The sequence below is a fragment of the Rhinoderma darwinii genome, chromosome 6, assembly GCF_050947455.1.
Source record: "Rhinoderma darwinii isolate aRhiDar2 chromosome 6, aRhiDar2.hap1, whole genome shotgun sequence".
NCBI lineage: Eukaryota > Metazoa > Chordata > Amphibia > Anura > Rhinodermatidae > Rhinoderma > Rhinoderma darwinii.
Window position 1 is genome coordinate 126,774,423 of NC_134692.1, and position 22,740 is coordinate 126,797,162.

A 22,740-nucleotide genomic window follows, 5' to 3' on the forward strand; every position below is an offset into this window, starting at 1 on the left:
AATTGTCTTGGACAGTCGAAACCCAATCTACCTGATCCTGGTAAGTCAGGGTACGGTCTGCAGATCACCAAGGATTGATGACAGATCCTGCTAAAATCGGAGGGGTAGAGGCCCAAGTAGAGCCTGGTATTTAATAGAACGGAGCAGGTGGGATACAGAAAGTTACAGCACAGCTATGGCACTATACCGAAGATACAAAGATGCCAACTGCCTGTGAACAATAGACAGGTTTATGTACACTGGAAACTTCTACATAAACCCGGGCATCAAGCTGAGCCGTCCACTTGGATGTAAAAGAAATGAAGACCGTCTCATCAGATATACGATCTAGTAACATTATATCATATTTGTGATATTTCTTATAATGGCTGTTTCTTAAATTAACAACAATGTTGCATATAAGAACACAGATTACAGTAGAAGCAGAGCTGAGAGACTGCCAGATATTCCAGATTATTGGACGCTTTTAAAGGCTACGTACACCTTTGGAATCGTTTGATTTGTTTTTTAATAAAAATGTCTATCAGTGTGTTTTGTGCAACTTTCTAAATACTTTTTATTAAAAATTATTTTAACTTTTTGAGATACAGCTGCTTTGTATTCTGCACAGAACCCGTACAGTGCCGCTGACTTGACGGATACAGGTTTCAGCGCACAATACAGCTGCTCTGTATAAAAGATACAAAGCAGCTGTACCTCAAAAAGTAAAAATATGTTTTAATAAAATGTTATTACAAAGTTTCACCAATCACACTAAATACACATTTTTATTATAAAAAAAAACCCAACATTTTCAAAGGTGTGCATAGGCTTTAAATCTGCCCATACCAATGTCTTCTGGGGTGTTGACCACTTTGCATCTCATTTATCTAGATGATAGCCTTAGGGTATGTTCACACGAGGTCATTACGTCCGTAATTGACGGACGTATTTCGGCCGCAAGTCCCGGACCGAACACAGTGCAGGGAGCCTGGCTCCTAGCATCATACTTATGTACGACACTAGGAGTCCATGCCTCGCTGCCGGACAACTGTCCCGTACTGTAATCATGTTATACGTTCCGAAAAATACGTTCCGTCCATTACGGACGTAATGACCTCGTGTGAACATACCCTTACTGTAATAAATTGACCAGACCCACCCGCAGGTACACTCCATAGACCCAGCTGGTGCCCTAGACTTTGTTTGGACCGCCATGCAGATGCCTTGTAAAAGAATGTGTCGTTGTAAGGGTATGTGCACACACACTAATTACGTCCGTAATTGACGGACCGAACACAGTTCAAGGAGCCGGGCTCCTAGCATCATACTTATGTACGATGCTAGAAGTCCCTGCCTCGCTGCAGGACAACTGTCCCGTATACTACGGGACAGTTGTCCTGCAGCAAGGCAGGGACTTCTAGCGTCGTACATAAGTATGATGCTAGGAGCCCGGCTCCTTGCACTGTGTTCGGTCCGGGACTTGCGGCCGAAATACGTCCGTCAATTACGGACGTAATTAGTGTGTGTGCACATACCCTAAAGAGATCACTGAATTCCAGCGCGGTCCTGTAATAGGACGCCACCGTTGTAACAAGTCAGTTCCTGAAATTTTTTGCCTCCTAGATATTCCACTATCACCTGTGAGTGACTTTATTGTAAAGTAAAAAGTGCCACACCACGTAAAGTTACAGAGCGGGGTCACCGAGTGCTGAGGTGCATAGTGAAGAAAAGTCACCAACACTCTGCTGACTCAATAAGTGCAGAGTACAGACCTCTTCTGATAGTAACATCCACACAAAAACTGTGCCCCGGGAGCAGTTCAGGCATCCCCATGTTTGCTCCAATAATCCATATGGTAGGACAGCAGCAGACCCACACAATACAAGGCTGCAGGTGTGCCAAGAATGGGAAGACCTACACTCCCAATACGATATTCAAAATAGTAGTAGAGACAATATCAACCAATTCAGTAATCAAAAAGTTATTGTGCCCAAAACGGAAAAAGAACAACGTTTCGACCCATATTACGACAACTACAGGTTGAAACGTTGATGTTTTTCTTTTGTAAATTTTTGACTATTGAATTGGATGCTGCTGCCTATACTACTATTTTGGATCCTGGGAAAATGATGTTTTATTCGGTCACGTGGCGTATGGTAATAAAGCTTTAAGTGTCTGATGGGTGTTCATTCTTCAGTGAAGTGTCCTGCATAATCGGCAGCAACCCCTCCCAAACCTCTCAACTCCGCTCTAGATCGACATCATCCGACGTCCTTTCCACAATATGTCAGACTGCCCATCAGACACTTAATATTTCATTAGCATACGGTGCATGACTATATAAAACATAATTTTCTCAGGTATGCTTAGATTATCATAGCAAACATGGGGGTGTCTGAACTGGTTTCTCCAATACCTACTCATGGGTCTTAAGAGTTTATGGTGGTGGAATCTGCTTTATCTGTTTTCTTTTCTGAATACATAACAGAGTGGGCAGTCATGTGGACCACACTAGCACTCGCCACACGTCATAGGTCCCGGAAGATTTCAAACCCGCCATTAGTGCTATAAACATACCGGACCATCGTACAATTGTAGATTATGGCGTACTACCGTCAGATGCACTTTTTGATGGTTGTCTAGTCACAGGAGTATTGGGTTGCACACTCGGCACCTCTATAGCCATGATCAATAAATAAGTTCAGATGCCGCAAATGATTAAATTCAAAGCGGTGGTCTCCAAACTGTGGCGTCCCAGCTGCATGAGACTACAACTCCCAGCATGCATTATATTGTTTGGAGACAAATGAACTAAAGTCACCATGTAGCCCAGGCCCTTGATGTCCGTTTAAGTTATTCCTCCTTGAATGATCGGTAGAAAATAGTTTTCAATTACATATAAAGTGTTTCTGGATAAAGCGTAAAGATCGACTCACATCATTTTTATTAAAATATTTCAGTGCTCCTTCTCTTTCTGAAAGTACAAACTTCCTGCTGAGAAACTGTCCATTGTCACGTCCCCTCTTCCATAGCAATCCTTCTCGGTAACCTGCAAGAAAAAGAGACAACATCAGCTTTTCCATCTCGAGATCAATCATTCCTGAAGTAGGATGCGATGCACAACTCCTAGGAGTCCTGGCAAAAGGACAAAGTCAGTGCATGATTTATGTATAGTGCTTATTACTGATCCGCACACTTTTAGCATTAAACAAAAGAAAAAAGAAAATCTGTAACTTTAGAAGAAAGTTTTATAGTGTGTTAGAAAACTGCCTAAAGAGCAATAAACCTATAGAACATAGTAAAATATCATTATTGTAAACAGAATCCTGTTCTTTAACTGCAGGAATGTCCCTTTAATAAACTGCAGACAGACCAGACAATTCACATATTCTGCAGTTAGCCTGTAAATTCATGAGCAGACTACAGGCTGTCATAAAACAGCATGCTGACTACCTCTTACTGTACTGCAGGTTATTATCATAGCTTTTCGACAAGTAATGGAAGAGTTTCTGATAATAGCATTATATTACGGAATTGTTCTTGATGCTATATTATAATCGCTTGTATCCAATCTAATTAGGAGTAGAGGATTTGTAATGAAAGCCAAATAAAAACAGTCTCGCATTTCTGTCTATTTTAGGGAGCGGACTAGAAAAGTTATACAACTGATTATTGGCAGAGTAATTAAATATTAGGATTTGTATGAGATTAGAAAAACATGGCTGCTTTGCTGCAGAAACAGCGCCACTCTTGTCCATAGGCTGTGACTGGTATTGCAGCTCAGACCTATTTACTTAAAGTTTAAATAAGTTGGAAGAAGAAGACGACGGCCCAAGTAGAGGTAAATTTTGCTTTTCAGGGACTTGCCGTTTTAGTTTTTTTTCCGTCCAGCACTGGCTGGTCTGTAAAGTCCAGAAAAGACCCCCCGTAATTTACAGACAATCAAGGATCTATAAAAGCAATGACATGGAGTTAGGTAGACAATGATCCTATTCCACGTTGAGATGGCACATAGCAATTATTATTACAATCTATTCAATAGGATAAAGGCTACATATGGACTGTATGCATACTGGATCTACTATGATCTGGATGAACACCAGTAACAGAATTTGGTGTTATACAGACTTCCAAGCTTGCCCATGAGAGCTGGCACTGAACACAGTAGAAAATCTGCTGGAGCTTGGCAGCTTCTCTCAGGCAGATTTATAGCTGCAGGTTGACGACAGAGCAGAGGAGTTGGTGCCATCTCTCTCTATCTGTCTGGAATACAGAGCGTCTTCTTCACCTGGCTGCCTATAAGTCAATATCGTAGATGGCGGAACATTCAAGTAGGCTCACCGGTTTAATGTTAATTAATGGCTTCCAAGACGGCAATGTTTACTAGCATTCAGCTGGGTCATTACTTATAAGAAACCTTTGTAGAAGGGATGTTAGCCTGGTAGTAGTCTTGAAGGCGATGTACACCTTTGAATTTTTTTAAAAAAATTGTTAATATCAGTGTGTTTGGTGCAACTTTCTAAATACTTTTTATTAAAAATTATTTTTACTTTTTGAGATATAGCTGCTTTGTATCCTGTATACAGAGCAGCTGTATCTAGCGCTGAGACCTGAATGAGGTCAGTGGCATTTTCCTCCAGAAACTTACATGTTATGAACTTAGATGTGATAGATAACAGATGATGGATACACGTTTCAGCGCTGGATACAGCTGCTCTGTATACAGGATACAAAGCAACTGTATCTCAAAAATAATTTGTCATAAAAAGTATTTAGAAAGTTGCATGAAACAGACTAATATACATACATCCCAGATGCCAAACTTCAAAGGAGTGCCTACTAATGACAGATCTCCACGCTTAGTCACATACCCTATCTGAGGGCAGTATAGTATAGAGGGGGAGATGCTGAGTTTGGGGATATATAGTTTTTTGTAATTTGATTCAGTATTTTCCTGTAAAATGCTGTTTAGCTGCTACTAGAGCTCATAGAGAAAGCCTGTGAGTCCTGCTTACCTCGCCCACATACAGTGATTGGCAGGCATACCTATTCATACAAAAAAACCTGTCAATCACTGTATGTGGGCGGGGCAAGCAGGACTCACAGGCTTTCTCTATGAGCCCTAGCAGCAGCTAAACAGCATTTTATATGAAAATTCTGCAAATTGGAATAGTTCAGTCTGATAAATGATACACAGTACAGTCAAATTCCTATAATACAGCATCCAATAGATCAGAGATTCTGATAGACCGGCAGTTTACATCCCAGAACAGCAAGGACTAGAATATCATAAAATGAGAAGTAGAAGAGATCATGTGACATAATTGCGAAGACCAGCACTGAATTTAAATGCCAATACACTATGTAAATCCACTGCAGTCCCCCATTATTTTAATTTGATTGGTTTAGATAAGACTTACATTTAATTGGTTGCTCCTGGCTGCGGTACAATTGCGCTCTTATCGCTGCCTTATTATAAGCCTTTCTGATTTCCGATTGACAACTATTCTGCTACCTGCCGAAAATGCCATCATTCCAATAAGAGGCCGAAGACTAAACAGTGGAAATCATGACATTAAAATCGCTCACCATGACACAGAGGGTGAAGGGAGCTCTATTAATATTAATTAATGTTAATTAAAGCATGAAGTACATGATTTATACTGCAATGCAAATTGAATGAGGAAGTTCTAACATTGAAGAGCTTAAAAAAATCTCTGATGGGTAGGACGAACAACAGGAGTATATGTGTGCAGTGGAGCAGTGTAATGAGAAGCGAGGGAGCAGAGAGCAACTGCACTAACATAATAAACTTCAGATGAATGGAGAATTAAGTGGAAGGTGGGATGGTACAACTAGAAGACACAGGGCCGACATGTGTACTCTAGAATGCCAAGTATTTTCTCTGTACCACATCAATCAGATATCCAATCTAAAATTGGTAGATAGCGCTGCAAAGCAAAGAAGACAATCCTCGTTTAGATGCCCCGTTAAAGCATATGATGTCTTACAGGGGGCTACCCTGATCGGAAGCCCCCTCTACGAGTGGAGAGGCACTAAGAAAGAGTGGATTGGACTCAGCCATGCATTATATGGTTGCCCATTCATTTGAATAGGTAACCATGTAATACTACATTTCTCCTGTAGTGGCCACTGTAGGGAAAATTTGTGGCTAGCCGGAACTACTCCCGCCTAACAAGAGCGCATGCGCAGTACAGCCGATTAGACTGATGAAACGTCAAGCGTGTACTGTACATGCGCCGATTATGTAGCAGGGGCGGGCGTGCGTTTAGGAGACTATGGGGTCAGGCATGAACTCGCCTATTACACTGCCTGGCCGCTGTCAATCAATGAAAGAAGAGAGGGAGGGTTGGACTGGGGAAAGAAGACATAGCATTTTGGAGCAACGGTGACGCCCTCGTTGCTCCAAAATGCTCATTTGAATATACTGAATAAAATGATTTTCTCTGCAAAGGAGGCACCCATGTGAAAAAGGTAATAAACATTACATTCAGATGAGCCTACTCTGTTACCCTGTTGCTAGTTTGATAGGTACATTTCTGGTGACAGACTCCCTTTAAGTATTACACAGTTCCCATTGAAATCAATGGGCTGTCCATTTAATGCATTGATGTGTCAGGTCCTCCAGAGAGAGAGACGATCTTGGTAGCAACTGTCGACTCTAATAAAGGAGGGTCCTGAATAAGCGACCCCTTCTATGTACTCACAATTCCATAATAGGATATTTAAAAATTACTTTTCTGAACCAGACAATAAGGCATTAAGCAGCACATAGAAGGCACATGTTTAAAATTTTCCTCCGCACCTTCAAAAATTCAATGGTGGAGAATGAAATGTTGGGTTACGACCAATATGGCCACCTAGTCTGGAATGGAAGATTTGACGATGCAGTGATTTAGGAGCAGGGGCCAAATCAGAACATTAATAGGCAAATTTGTTATTGACAAGGCTGAATGTACCTAATATTTTATAGGGCTTTTAAGTTACATACAAATATTTCCAAAAGGAAGAATATTCTCCCTGTGGTGATACCTATAGGTCTCTATGTCTATGTCAAGGATGAATTTTAACACATATTACAGTACTGTAGGCGCTCTGTGTGCTGACTTAGCACAAGTGGAGAATACTTCTGTAATACATCGTGTAATGGATTTGTACACAGATCCGTAAAATATTTGTATGCATGAGGCCCAACCGGAGTACTACTTAACCAGAGACACCGGACTGTGGACAAATCTGTTTCGGGCTGTTGGCCCTCATCAGCACAGAGCAGGATATATGGTTAGATATGTGAAATGCAAACAATATACCTAAATGCAATAATGAATAATGCAAACCCACGACATAAGGGGTCATTACAATTTCTAGCATTGTATCGGTCTTTATATAGTAGCGGAGTCTTGTCATTTCAAATGCATCAATTACCTCTTATGAACTGAGAAATTTACTCGCAGTATGATGTAACAACCAAGCGCCATCATTACCAGGACTATTAATTTTATAACCAGCCCTCTCCCTTTATAGATAAACACATCTGCCACCACAACACCAGCTCGAAGGAATTTACCCAAACGTGATAAATAATTGCTGTAATGTAAATTAAGGTTTAATTAAATAGCTCATTCTTGCTTTGGACCATTGTCTTTCTGATTTGAGTCATACAGAAAAGCCATAAGACAACTTTGTAAGCATGCGTGATTGGATTGACAGTCGAGCATGAGTATTTCACTAGGGATGGGCCGTTGTCAGGCACCTTTGGTACCACTTATCCTCTGGAGGAACAAAGGATTAGGCTGCGTGTCTGATCCTTGATTTCCTTGACAGCAGATGTCGGGCGAGCGTCAGGCAGGCACCACATATATAAAATGCAATCGGTGGATCTGTCAATAAAGATCCCTATAGGGATCCGACCAGTTAAATGTGAGCCTGTCAGATAATTTGATATTTGGTGGCAGGGACATCTGGTAGCCGATCATTCCACTGCTCTATTAAATAACATGCATATTCCGTCATGCTTGTTGGAGAGTCAGCGGGGACTTTTGGACGACCATAACATTTTGGAAAACCTTGCAAAATTTACACATTTTTATTCTTATTTTACATTTCACAGTGAATGAGCAGCCACTTTCTACCAACCAGCAGGAAGTCCCAACAGAAAGGAAAGCCAGGTTATATTTATCTATCAAGCTATTTACAGTGCACAAAAACAGAATGTTTTTGGTAAATGCTTTACAGTCTAATATATCCTAATATTGATTTGCCTCAGTTTAATGTTAAAACCCTTTAAATATGAAACGACTAAATTGGTCAGAGCACTTGGTGTCCATCATTGTCTGCCTACACCCCACAGCAGTAAGCATCCAGTCCTGTATCTTGGCACAAACCAGTGGCGTAACTACCGCTATAGCAGCCGTAGCGGCTGCTACGGGGCCCGCGGCATGAGGGGGCCCGTGTCGCTCGCCGGCACGGGCCCCCACCATGGCCGGAGGCTCCGCTAGCAGCCGCTATGGCTGCTACAGCGGGATGCCACTGAACACTAGGTATCTCCCCGCTCTGCCATTAAACAAAAGACATGTATCTCTTCTCCACAGGATATCCACAGGATAGGGGATACATGTGTGATCGCTGGCATTGATAGGGAGAACGGGGGACTGAAAGTCCCCTGAAGTTCTCCATGAGAAACCTCTGACTTCCGGGGTCTGTGTCGGCAGCTCCGTAGAAATGAATGGAGCGCCGGTCGCTTTATTGAGCTGCACAGACGCCGGAAGTCAGAGGTTAGTCATGGAGAACTTCAGGGGACTTTTGGTCCCCCGTTCTCCCTATCGCTGCCAGCGATCACACATGTATCCCCTATCCTGTGGATAGGGGATACATGTCTTTTGACTTTTCACACTGTAGGTCGCATTTTTTTGGGGGGTTGGGGACGCTGTATGGCGTTCCTTACAGGGGGGCTGTATGGCGTTCCCTACAGGGGGGGCTGTATAGCATTCCCTACAAGGGGGGGCTGTATGGCGTTCCCTACAGGGGGGCTGTATGGCGTTCCCTACAGGGGGAGGCTGTATGGCGTTCCCTACAGGGGGGGGGGGCTGTATGGCGTTCCCTACAGGGGGGGCTGTATGGCGTTCCCTACAGGGGGGGCTGTATGGCGTTCCCTACAGGGGGGGCTGTATGGCGTTCCCTACAGGGGGGGCTGTATGGCGTTCCCTACAGGGGGGCTGTATGGCGTTCCCTACAGGGGGGCTGTATGGCGTTCCCTACAGGGGGGGCTGTATGGCGTTCCCTACAGGGGGGCTGTATGGCGTTCCCTACAGGGGGGGCTGTATGGCGTTCCCTACAGGGGGGCTGTATGGCGTTCCCTACAGGGGGGGCTGTATGGCGTTCCCTACAGGGGGGGCTGTATGGCGTTCCCTACAGGGGGGGCTGTATGGCGTTCCCTACAGGGGGGGCTGTATGGCGTTCCCTACAGGGGGGGCTGTATGGCGTTCCCTACAGGGGGGGGCTGTATGGCGTTCCCTACAGGGGGGGCTGTATGGCGTTCCCTACAGGGGGGGCTGTATGGCGTTCCCTACAGGGGGGCTGTATGGCGTTCCCTACAGGGGGGGCTGCATGGCGTTCCCTACAGGGGGGGGGCTGTATGGCGTTCCCTACAGGGGGGGGCTGTATGGCGTTCCCTACAGGGGGGGGCTGTATGGCGTTCCCTACAGACCCCCCCTGTAGGGAACGCCATACAGACCCCCTGTAGATAACGCCATACAGCCCCCCCCTGTAGGGAACGCCATACAGCCCACCCTGTAGGGAACGCCATACAGCCCCCCTGTAGATAGCGCCATACAGCCCCCTCTGTAGATAGCGCCATACAGCCCCCTCTGTAGATAACGCCATACAGCCCCCCTGTAGATAACGCCATTCAGCCCCCCTGTGGATAGCGCCATACAGTCCCCCTGTGGATAGCGCCATTCAGCCCCCCTGTAGATAACGCCATACAGCCCCCTCTGTAGATAACGCCATACAGCCCCCTCTGTAGATAACGCCATACAGCCCCCTCTGTAGATGGCGCCATACAGCCCCCCCCCCCTGTAGATAACGCCATACAGCCCCCTTTGTAGATATCTACAGAGGGGGCTGTATGGCGTTATCTACAGGGGGGGGCTGTATGGCGCTATCTACAGAGGAGGCTGTATGGCGTGATCTACAGGGGGGGCTGTAAAAAAGGCACTATCTACAAGGGGAGGGGGGTTGTGTGACACCCAGGGGAGGGGGGGCCCCAGTCAAAAGTTTGCTATGGGGCCCAGTCTTTCCTAGTTACGCCCTTGGCACAAACGCAAGTAAAAAATGTAAAGCCTTTAATATCATTGGGGTACATGGAAAGACCCAGAGACACAGGCAAACATTAGAACATCTTCTGGCATTGGTTCAGACCACCACAAACTCACTATTCCGGACATGTAAGGTCTGGTGCTTATTTGCCCCCCACCCAGAGGTGTAACTTGAAGCTCCTAGGTCCCAATGCAAAATTGGCAACAATGTCCCCCACCCATTTTGGAAGGGTAGAATGACCATCTGGCTGATTCCCCCACCTGGTGCTGAATCACAACACTGCACAACCACATCTATCCTGTAAAGTATCTAGTGCTTTTTTTTGTTGCCCTCCCTCCGCCTCCATCCCAACCTTTGCAGGAGAGAAGGGCAGCATGACCCTGTGGCCAATTCTTGTTTAGGCTCCCGCCACCGATTAAGAATTGCGTCCCCCTTTTCTATTTGCCCCATAGCAACTGCATGGGCTTTCTCTATAGTATATTTTTGGTCTTAGTAAAAAAGATTGCGGACCCTAGAGTTTGCTCGAAGACCACACAATTTACATTCACTTCAGAGGAGCACGTAACAAGAGTCATTCTACCCGACCCTCACTGGAGACCAATAGAATGGTTCAATAATCTGATTATTATTAGTCCAAGAGGAGGTCATTATTTATGAACTAGGAATCTGTAGACCCATAAATTAAAGGGGTAAAAAAACCTTTTTTATTTATAGCAACTTGCGTTTCATTTGGCTTGCCCTTTAGGTTGGCTCCGCATGATTAAAAGAGGTTTTAAAAGAGTGATTCAGCCTCTGTACTTTCCACAAGTGACTTACAGTAGCAGGGGAATAAAGGATGAATAATTCATAATGGATGACCTCACCGATCAATACTCCTAGACAGGATATTAATCAAATGATCAATTCCTTTCCATGACAAGAATCGCCGCTGCTGCTTAACTATCTGAACACATCAGACGCCGACAGATCTTGTTCTATTGTAACAACCTCACAGACACATTACATTAGAGAAGCGTCTGTCTTTATCTACTTAACCATGTATATACCCGAGCAATAAAAAAAAAAAATCTAACTCATCTGTGATCTATTTGGTATGGTGTAAAGTTAGGACTAGAACTAAGCAGGGGCAGGCTAAGATTTGATGGCGGTAAGAAAAAGTGCCAAACAATGCCCAAATAAAACCACCATACAGTGCTCAAATAATACCAACATACAGTGACCAAATACATAGATATTCTATGGCCCTGTATGCCATTTTAGAGTGGCATAACGGATGCATTAATAATGCCAACTATCCTTTATAGAAGACAAAGTAAAAAAAAAACAAAGGGCAGATAGAGTCTGATACGTTTAATACTATATAAAGGGGTTGTCTCAAGTCGACAATACCTTTTCATACCCTATTGAGGATTATGAATATCACAGTAGGGGGTCCCCCTCATAGGACCACCCTCTATGAGCCAGAGCAGAGAGCCACATCGAACGACATTTGCCGACTGCAAATTTCTCCGACAAAATTATCTGTTTGCTTGGGGTCTCAGCAGCCGGACCTGCAGCGATTGTCTCTCGGATTGTCTGTGAGGAGATGACCCTTTGAAGGAGGAGGAAAGGCGTAAATAATAAATCAGATGAATCAGTTATGTTTTTCCGTACGACTAAAATAGCATGATGCAAAATCCTTCAATCCAGCATCAAATAATCCAGAATGTCTGATAATCCCAGCACTGAACTGTAATATATATAAAATTATTCACTACTCTCACAAGCAAGTTTTCTAAGACCGTCCGATAATTCGGAGTCTTTAGATATCTCACAATGTTACTGTAGTGTGAACAGAGAATTACAAAGCTGTGATTTATGGTAACACAGCCTATCATGATGTGATAATTATGTATAGACACTTGTATGCTACGCTACTCCCTCTAATGGATGTCTAATGCTTAGCTTTCCACGCTGAGCAGCGGCTATCCCTGTTGTGTTTATTTACAGACAAAGCCGGCCTGACTCATAAATCACTTTGTCAAATGCTGGAGCGGATGATTATCACGTCCTGCGCCTAGAAGAGAACATCCGCTCCGGTCAGATGTGAAACCTATCACACCCATTCAGGATAATATGCTTTCTATAAAAGGGGCAATATTGTAGGTTGGCATTGGCAAATGTGTCAATCACTTTTGCAATTGAGAACTGTGCTTAAAGGGTTATGTTACTATCAGTGCTATGTTACCTGAAGAAGAAGCAGGTTCGGCTTCGATACTCATCGCTAAGGACATTTTTAATAAATGAATAGCTTAAAAGAATCTCTGAAATTTGTGAAAAACGCCTGAAAAGTTCTTCTTTCCACCTGTTCCACGCATATAGTATACAGTCCATTAACTTTTATGGCGTATTCATAGTGGACCCGTAGTGGAGAATCGGGGTCCCATGACTCCAGGGTCAGATTGGTTCACCAGAGTACCAGAAGGTCCTCCGGTGGGCTCAGGATCTAACACAATAATGGGCCCCAAAGGTCTTGTAAAATAGTCCATTAGGTGGTGACATTGGAGCCAATAACTTGCCACTAGGGTCAATTTTTAATGATAATGTCCAGCAAGGGCAAAAAGGACGTACACAAGTTCTATCTAGATGGTGGGTGGCCCCTCAGAATAATTTCCTCTAGTGGGACCAAGGAACCCCAGTCCGACACTAAAGGTATATAGGGCCCTAAAAGGTGACTAAACTTTTAAAAAACGTTTCACATGTCGTAGTGACACATCAGACGTTTTGATTGGTGGGGTCCGAGACGCCCACCGATCACTAAAATGAAGGGGCTGAAATTCTCGGGTAAGCGCTGTGCCGCTTCGTTTTTGATTGTTTTTTCTCGGAGCGGTGTATGGGCTTAATAGAAAGTCTTTTGGCCCGTACACCACTCGCTTGGCTTTACGAGGAATGCCAATCAAAAACGAAGTAGCACAGCACTCACCCAAGCGCTTCTGCAGCTTCGTTTTAGCGATCAGTGGAGGTCACAGTGCTCAGACCCCCACCCATCAAAACTTCTGACATGTCAAAAGTTTTTAAAAGTTTAGTTACCATATGCCTATGATTTCAACAGAGACATACAAAGTTTTTTTTCTCTATGATTTAGACAAAAGAAAAAGAGATTGTGACCTGCACCATCGGATGCTGTGCTAGCATTGCTCTTATTGGAATATCTCCGTAATACGGCGATATCCGGAGGCACTATGAAGTAGTATTTGCACAACTGTCAATAACACTCCAGGAAGAACAAGCTGTAAAGGATGAAAGGGTTAAGTTACATTTGATATGTGGTTTACTTATTTGAGGTTTTAATGCCCATGTCAAAACTGCCCTCATTACCAGCAGCATCACTTAGACAGCAGCTGCCACATTCTGCCAGCGTGTGCATGGACCAAATCATCAATATTTAAAGTTCTGCAGCTACGCTCTCGTCTTATGTACTGCAGCTCCTTCATTCACATTTAGCAATGACGGGCTGACCTACTTTATACAAGGTTCTATTAACCCATCAAACATGCCTGACACTCACATGAGTGGGGATTATGGATCCTGGTGGAATTGAAAAACTTGGTGAACACAGAACATGCAAAACCCATTCTCCTCTCGCACATTAATTCTTTTTCCGGAGAGCTTTCATCTAGCAAAACATAAAGGACCTCTCGACTCGAGCAAGAGTGCTGCACCGGGACAAAGTACAACAGGTAACCACAATATATATAAATAACTGTCCTTGAGTAACCGAACGCAAACAACTGACTTATTCTTGTTTTCTGATAACTACCAGTAAACTATTTTATATGTGTTTTTTTTATTACATGTAGAAAGTAGTAGGAATGGTAGGTTCCAAAACACAGACCAAATGAGTTCCTCTTGCTGGTGTGAGCCCTAAGGCGGCATATCTGACTTTTGTTGGTCATTCCCCCTATATGAACTATCACCCCCCACCAACCCTCCTGGAAATTTATGAATAAATTAAAAACAGGGGATTACTATTCCCCTTATAAAAAGGGTGTGTCCCAATAGTCTGACAGCGTTTGCACTGATTGGACAGTGTCAGACTTTGTAGGGACACGCCCATTCACAAGGGGAATGGCAACACCTGGTTATCAATTTATTCATCTCCAGGCAGAACAATAGAGGAACAGCCCAATTCAGAGTTCTAAGAAAAGATGTTCCAGAATTGTTATTTCATGGGGAATACAAGTAACAAAGGCATGTCAGGAGAGATGACCAGTCTTCAACCCAATGATAAGCTTATGTGGCTACTTTCTATCAAAAACAGTGTGCTCTAGAATCAACCTGAAAGGCGGTGACTTTATAGGATACGGTTTATACCTTTTATAGTGCTGACCTTCAAATGTTAATGTTTTTAAGTTGCTCCCCAGTCCATGTTATAAATGAGGCTCAGAAATAAGTGGGGCATACAAACTTACAGAAGACGCCAACCCCCAGAGAATAGGGTATGAATAGAATTACAGAACAAGCTCAGCACTGGCCTTCCTGCACGTCTAATCTTTCAGAAACAATATTTGATGGAATTCGCTCACACCAGGCAATCATTTCATTTTTGAAGTTATCGCTTAGTCATACAATGCATCATTTCAGTGCTCGCCTCAGGCAGCAGCAGGTTGACTGGCAGCCCAAGCACCAGATGCCTGAAGTTGGGCATTATTATTATTCACTTGCTTAGTGTCAAACTATTCCATAGCGCTCTACATTCAGAAGTCAGAAAATACAAGAACAAACAAAAATGATGGCTGTGTTTATAAGAGATTACATAGCGTTTCTTAAAGGGGTTTTCCCATCTCATGAACTGATGGCATATCGCTAGGACATGTCAGCACTTTCTGATCGGTGTGGATTCGACCTCTGGGACCCCACCGATCCTGAGAATGAAGGGGTTGTAACGCTGCTTTAGCGCTGCGTCCCCTTAGAAGTGTTCCCCGCATAGCACTGGCTGATCTGGGAACGACAGCATGGCCACATTCTCAGGATAGGTGGGGTCCCAGAGGTCAGACCCCCACGATCAGAAAGGGATGCCAAATCATAGTGATATACCATCACTTTATGAGATGAGAATAACCCTTTAATTGTATAATATATGTGTTATATTTAGCCTTCTAGAATATTACATAAATACAGAAGATTTTGGAGTCCTCTGAAAATAAACAGGGGTTTTTCCACTGCTGGGTCAGATGTAATCTGCGGGCAACCTTGCAAGTGTTCAATTTCCCTGCAGCACCACCTCAGGAGAAATGAAGCATTACATGGTGCACACTGAAAACAATGGGCTGTCTGTGTAACGCTGGAAGTGTTGGGTCCTCCAGAAAGAGAGATGCTCTTTGTAGCCGCTCTGCTCTGGCTAATTGTTGGAAGTCCAGAATTAACTCAGAATAACCTAATAGTGTATTTGACAATAGGTTTTCTATACCAGAAAAATCCGTTAAGATGCCCATACACACTGCAATATTGCAGCCATAATAAAAAGCCCTAACAAGCGTACATCGGCATATATGGATGCAATTTCCTATGCCAATAATGAGGATATCAAATGTAAGGGTATGTTCACACGAGGGCGTCCGTAACGGCTGAAATTACGGGGATGTTTCAGCCTGAAAACATCCCCGTAATTTCAGCCGTACCGGCATGTGCAGGCGCTTGAACGCCGCGTCAATTACGGCCGTAATTGGCGCTGCTATTCATTGGAGTGAATGAAGAACGGCTCCAATTACGGCCAAAGAAGTGACAGGTCACTTCTTTGACGCGGGCATCTAGTTACGCGCCGTCATTTGACAGCGGCGCGTAAATATACGCCTCGTGTGAACAGACAAACGTCTGCCCATTGCTTTCAATGGGCAGATGTTTGTCAGCGCTATTGAGGCGCTATTTTCAGACGTAATTCGGGGCAAAAACGCCCGAATTACGTCCGTAAATAGGCCGTGTGAACATACCCTAAGAGGGTCATTATCATTTAGGATGAACATTAGAGGAGGAACATTAAGGGTTCACGCTAGACTAAAAACGGCTGTCAAATACGGAGCTGTTTTCAAGGGAAACAGACGCTTTTTATGCCTCAAGCGTTTTTTGCTGTGTTTTTTACGGCCGTTTCTGGTGTTGTTTTTCTATTGACCCAATGAAAAATGGCTCCAAAAACGGCTCAAGACGTGACATGCAGTTCTTTTTTACAGGGCGTTTTTTTAAGTGCCATTTTTACAAACAGACGCGTAGAAAAACGCCCCCCGTGGAAACGAAACTCCTTTTTTTCCCATTGAAATCAATGGGCAGATGTTTGGAGGTGTTCAGCCTCCGTATTTTTATCCGTTATTCGGGCGTTAACGGCCAAAAAAAAACGGCTGAAAATAAGCCGCGTGAACCCTAATAGCCCCTTTTAGGGCTGATCCCTCATGTCTAGATAAGAGTATGATCATCATTAAAAATTTCCAAGGATAGATAAAACAGTAGGCCAATGTGTAACATGTAATATAATCCGTGAGAAATTAAATTGTGGTAATGCATGCCAAATCACGAAGCATTGATTCTAGGGGAGAATAGGTGCCTCATGGAGACACCATATGGCAGCACATGGAGTGCCTATGGGTTCGGAGCCTCCATCAAAAAATTCCATCCACAGACACACAGAAACCTTGACGTAACCCGACAATAGGTCAATGGGGTGCGTCGGGTGCTGGTAGTATCAGTCATACAATGGATCTGTTATCAACAGAAGCCAAGAAGCAGATGTGAACAGGGTCGTACCTGTGTGTATAAGCCCTAACAGAGCATAGAGAACCTTAGAACACAAAATCCCAATTGCCGAATATAAGAGGTGCTAAATTATACAATAAATACAGCTCTAGAGTAAAATAAAATATCTCAATGATCTTTCTAATACTCCGCTAACAGTTTCTGAAATACACAGTAAACATGTATAGGATGCTTCAGGATATCCCACAGTTATAAGCTTAAAGTGTAGCTAAACGTTTGACAAACTTCTGACATGTCATAGTGACATGTCAGAAGTTTGGATTGGTGGGGTCCGAGCACCAATCGCTAGAACGAAGCAGTTGAAGCGCTCGCGTGAGCGCTCAGCAGCTTCGTGTCTGTTTGGCTTTTTCCGGAAATAAATGTATCGTGCACGGACTCAATAGAAAGTCTATGAGCCCGTACTCCGATACATTGATTTCCGGAAAAAGCCAAACAGACACGAAGCGGCTGAGCGCTCACACTAGCGCTTCAGCTGCTTCGTTCTAGAAATTGGTGGGGGTCTCCGTGCTCGCACCCCCACCAATCCAAACTTCTGACATGTCACTATGACATGTCAGAAGTTTGTCAAACGTTTAGCTACACTTTAAGAAATACATTTGTTACTCATTTTATCAAAGAGCCGATGCATCACATGTAGCAGAGATAGGTGGCATTGTTGTGTCACTGTGTTTCCGAGCTGTTTGAACGGTCGAAAGACTTTGCCAAATAAATAGTGTGAATCTATGGAGGCCGGCTTGTCGGGACTGATATTATCAGACGCTTATTTGAATACTTCATTGCAGCGGGGAAGATCATTCATCATCTCCCTGGTGGACATCTCTCTTTGATTAATGACTGACAGTGTAACTTTTAATGGTCTGTTTGGCACTTTCTTTTGGCAGTAATTAGCATTCACTCCTGAGGGTCAGATGTCTATTAAATAAGTGGGGACGTCTGTCTGCTGTGGACGTGCAGCATGAAGTCACAACTTTTTTTTTCCCCCATAGAAGCAGGTGTTCAAAAAGACAAAGGTCATAAGAGGACTCATTATTCTGGCTACTCGTCTGCCTGTGAAAGTCAAAGTCTATCCTGGGTAAATCAATGACAATACTAGAAAAATAGGTAGAATATTGACAATCCAAAATAAATCTACCGCTACCTAAACCCATCTAAAAAGAGAAAAATATCTTAAAGGGAACCTGTCACCAGCATTTCACCTATTAAACCAGCAATACCTGGTAGGAAGTGGGTGACAAATCATTTTCATGTAACCCATAGTTATCCTCTAAGTCGGCTCTGTATCTTTAGTATTCCGTTTTTTAGTGTTCCCGTGCCGTATGCTAATGAGCAATAAAGAGTCATATCTTCATTTGAAAAGTGTCATATCTTCATTCCTCAAGCCTTTCTAAGTTTACCCCGCCTCCTTACTTTTGATTGACAGCATTCAGGGTGGGCCAGTTTCCGGCAGTGGGTGGGTATAAGAGGAGGACTGAACGAGATTGCCGGATTATCACCATAAAAGGCGCAAAATATTTGGAGACCGTTATTCACGGTTAGAACAGGTGTTTAGGTGACGGAATAACGGCAATGAACTTGAGCGAGGGGTGAGTAGAGCTCAATAGGTGAAATGCTGGTGACAGGTTCCCTTTAACTTCTAAAGATAATCTTAAAAATCGACTTCATCTTATCATTTTAAAGGATCTAGAGATGTATCATGTCAGCCACTTTGTTAAAATAGGCTCTAGCACAGTTATCCCAGCCTGTGAATTTCCAGCTGTTGGGAGTTGTAGTTGGAAAACGCTGCTTTTTTATTCTGCTTGCAAAAAAACCTCTGTGTCAACAGGGCCTAAGAGGGTGGAGCGTAGAGTCCCATTCTGCGTGACACGTTTATCAGGTTTTTGCTTGCACAATATTCTACAACAAGGTGTGTACCATATTGAGAAAATCGGTTCACTGTTCACTAGTGTAATAGACTAGAATGCCACTCAGATAGTGCACCGGTATTAGTAAGGGTATGTTCACACACTTAACAAAAAACAGCTTTAAATACAGAGCTGTTTTCAAGGGAAAACAGCCCCTGATTTTCAACTGTTTTTTAAGCAACTTGCGTTTTTTGCGGCGTTTTTATGGCCGTTTTTGGAGCTGTTTTTCTATTGAGTCAATGAAAAACGGCTCCAAAAACGGTTCAAGAAGTGACATGCACTTCGTTTAACGAGGAATTTTTAAAAACGTACGTGTAAAAAACGCCCTGTGGGAACGGAACGCCGTTTTTCCCATTGAAATCAATTGGCAGATGTTTGGAGGCGTTCAGCCCCCGCATGTTTTGCAATTTTTCAGGGCGTTTACAGCCTGAAAAACAGCTGAAAATAGGTCGTGTGAACATGCCCTAAGTCTCTCTCATGTCTACTATATGTATAGAAAGAGAGGTCATCAATACAGGGAGTCAATGACAGCTGGGGAAAGGGAGGCATCATTTATATTGGGCTTTATAAAAGTGCATATACCTCAGCCACTTAATTCAAGCAATAAATGATGGTCATTGTATGACACATGTAGAGACCATTCTGCAATGCTTTCAATGACCAAAATGGCCCAGGAATGTAGGAGATCAGCAAACAGCTGTCATAAGTGGCCTCCGACATATTCTGTACACATCATGAGACATTGTAATACTTATGTAGCACAGCCGAGACGTTATCACAGAAAAAAACTTTCCCGAAATTTTTTTATACATGACCCTCAATATCCACTATACAGAGTTAAACACCCCCAAAAAAAGAATCATATTAAATTCTGGAACAAATAGATGAAACTTTCATCAGAAAAGTCAGAAATGGATACTATAGTAATCCTCTGTGACCACTCGCACAGCATTTGGAATGAAACAGCGGTAAGAAATGTGAAGAGACCATTATTGCTAATGCTTTTCATAAATAAATTTTTTGTAAGTATTTTCTTTCAGTTTATTTTCCTATCGAGTTTCTCAGCCTCTTGGGAATGGGGAATGGTTATGTATCAGGTTAGAACAGTGGTGACTGCTGCCTTACAGTACAAGGGTCAGGGCTTCAAGTCATATAACTTGGTTAAAAATTCTTAATATATCTCTAAAGCGGTCAGGGCTTTGATTTGTGACACAGTGCTCCTGACAGATAAAATTCTGACTGCCCGCAGCCACCACTAGGGGGCGCTTACTGCATACTAATTACACATTGAACTCAATAATAACACAGTATGCAGTAAGCTCTTAAGCTCCATCTAGTGGTGGCTGCAAGGAGCCAGAATGTTATATTTTAAATACCTGTCTATGTAGGTGATTCGAAACTGAAGGGTGGGTCAGACACAATGCACAATGTATTACGATGACCTGTGACAGACACACTGGGACAGATTTAATCGTTTTAAATGATATTTAATATGGTCATAATGTTCGACAGAATAAGCTAGAAAGGTGACAACTGTACCATATTTATCCTAATAGCATACGCAGAATGATAAATTTGGACTCGCTAGATATCTTTAGTACTTTTCACTTCCTTTAAGTTACCTCATGGCTGGAAAACTTTACACCAGTATTTTGTGCCCAAAAAGTGGCGCATGCCGATAATATATGTGGCACATTTTACAGCCACTTTTTAAAACTGTCGAGTAAGGTGCAAAAAAAAAATTTTCTGAAACACATAATAAATTGGATGCACGCGATGTACGAAACGTTTTGGCTTAATTTGGTGCTCAGTAAGGCTGGGTTCACACACCCTATTTACAGACATAATTCGGGCGTTTTAACCTCGAATTACCTCCGAAAATACGGCACCAAAGCGTCGGCACACATCTGCCCATTCATTTGAATGGGCTTTAAGATGTTCTGTGCCGACGGTCATTTTTTTTACGCGCCGCTGTCAAAAGACGGCGCGTAAAAAAGACGCCCGCGTCAAAGAAGTGCCTGTCACTTCTTGAGACGTAATTGGAGCCGTTTTCCATTGACACCATGGAAAAACAGCTCCAATTACGTCCGTAATGGACGCAGCGAAAAGCGCCTGCACATGCCATTACGTCTGAAATTCCGGAGCAGTTTTCTCCTGAAAACAGCTCCGTAATTTCAGCTGTAACGGACGCTGCCGTGTGAACATACCCTAAATCTGTCCCACTGTGTTATTGTGACCTCCCCTTCTACTGGGGCACACAGAGCCGTGTCAGGGGCCACATGTGGCTCCTGGACTGCATCTTGTGCATGTGTACTTAAGAACAATCCGATAAGTGAATGCCAGCTCTTTCATTGGAAGATTAAAATTAGCAAATGTTTAATATCCTCTCTCGTTTTTTACTATCCCTATAAATATATATTAAGGAACTGGCAGTTCATTACATGCCCAGATTTACGTCTGGAATATTATATTATACAGTATGGCTACATCTTTGAATCCCATCATTCATGTTCGAATGAAGTAATTTTTTATTTTAATACAATCTAGCGCATCAAATGCCTGGCCTGGTTACTATATTGTGGTCATTAACCCCGTCTAGTTGACGCTTATGCCCAGAACCTGCTTGATATTGCAGTAAACCTATAATTGGAAACACAGATGGAAGCTGCTTGTAATTTGCTGTTCTGAGATGTCTCAATGTACAAAATATGGAATGAGTCATCTCCCCCCTGGATGGTGGAGTGATGTCATATGCTGAAATGCAAGTGCAAGCTCTCCAGCGCCAGCATGCAGTCCGGCAGCCTTACTGTATAAAGAATTACTGGTATGCTATCCCTTTAAACCAGGCCTAAAAATGCCTCAATGATCAGCTAAAAAAAAAACAAACAGTTTTTGCCTCTCTTTTTAATTTTTTTCATTGATGCGGCTATATGTCTTGTTTTATGTGGGAGAAATGTAATTTTTTTCCTGTGCCGTCTGGGGGTATCAAATAAATTACTGTGTAATTTCTGTCATTTATCTTTGCAGGGTGAATACAGAAAAAAGTGATTCTTATTTGTTTTCTTTTTATACCATTCATGTCTCATGCTGAATAACACGTGAATATAATTCTTTAGGTTATTACCGTTGTATAGATACCCAATACATGTGGTTGTTGTTGTTTGTTTTTTTTAATAATTCAGAAAAGACAGCCCTGGGGTCCTTTCTAGGTCCACAAGGCTGACTGCAGAGGGTTCCTCCAGTCTTTGATCACGTCACCAGGTTTCCAGTGACACGATCCAGAGGGGGAGTCCCCTTTGATCACGCTGCAGTCAAGGACCGTAGAATGGAAAGGGTTAAATAACTGGGGTCTGAGTTTCCTCCGATCCCAGCTGTATTCAGAAGACTGCTCTAAGAACAGGACATGTTAGTTACAGCTCCTGCATTGAGAATTCGCGCTCACTGGAGCTCTCATAAGTCTTTTCTACAGCAACGCCAAAAGACATCGCTGTGGATTCTGAACCTGAACCACCCGCCGTCAAAAGACAGTGGGCGTAAGAAAGGGGTTAAAGGATTTCTCAACATTCACTATGTATGAACATGAATATTTCTGCTGGTTTTATTTCTACTTTAAATTAAATAGCAAAAAGGCACAATGAATATGCAGCAACAGCTTGAAAAAGAAAATAAATCTGTATATCTTTTATGACAGTGGGCTATGATTTAATTTTACTACTTGTTAAAAGTGGGAGAAAAA

At 43.0% G+C, this 22,740-nt stretch overlaps 1 protein-coding gene across 1 annotated transcript in view; it reads right to left on the minus strand.

Annotated features, from left to right (window-relative positions):
• ADAP1 (ArfGAP with dual PH domains 1) overlaps window positions 1-22,740 on the minus strand; it is a 113,636-nt gene that overhangs the window by 15,036 nt on the left and 75,860 nt on the right. Inside the window, exon 5 of the mRNA XM_075830297.1 lies at window positions 2,919-3,031. Coding sequence (XP_075686412.1) covers window positions 2,919-3,031 — 113 coding nt within the window. The remainder of the gene's footprint in view (window positions 1-2,918; window positions 3,032-22,740) is intronic.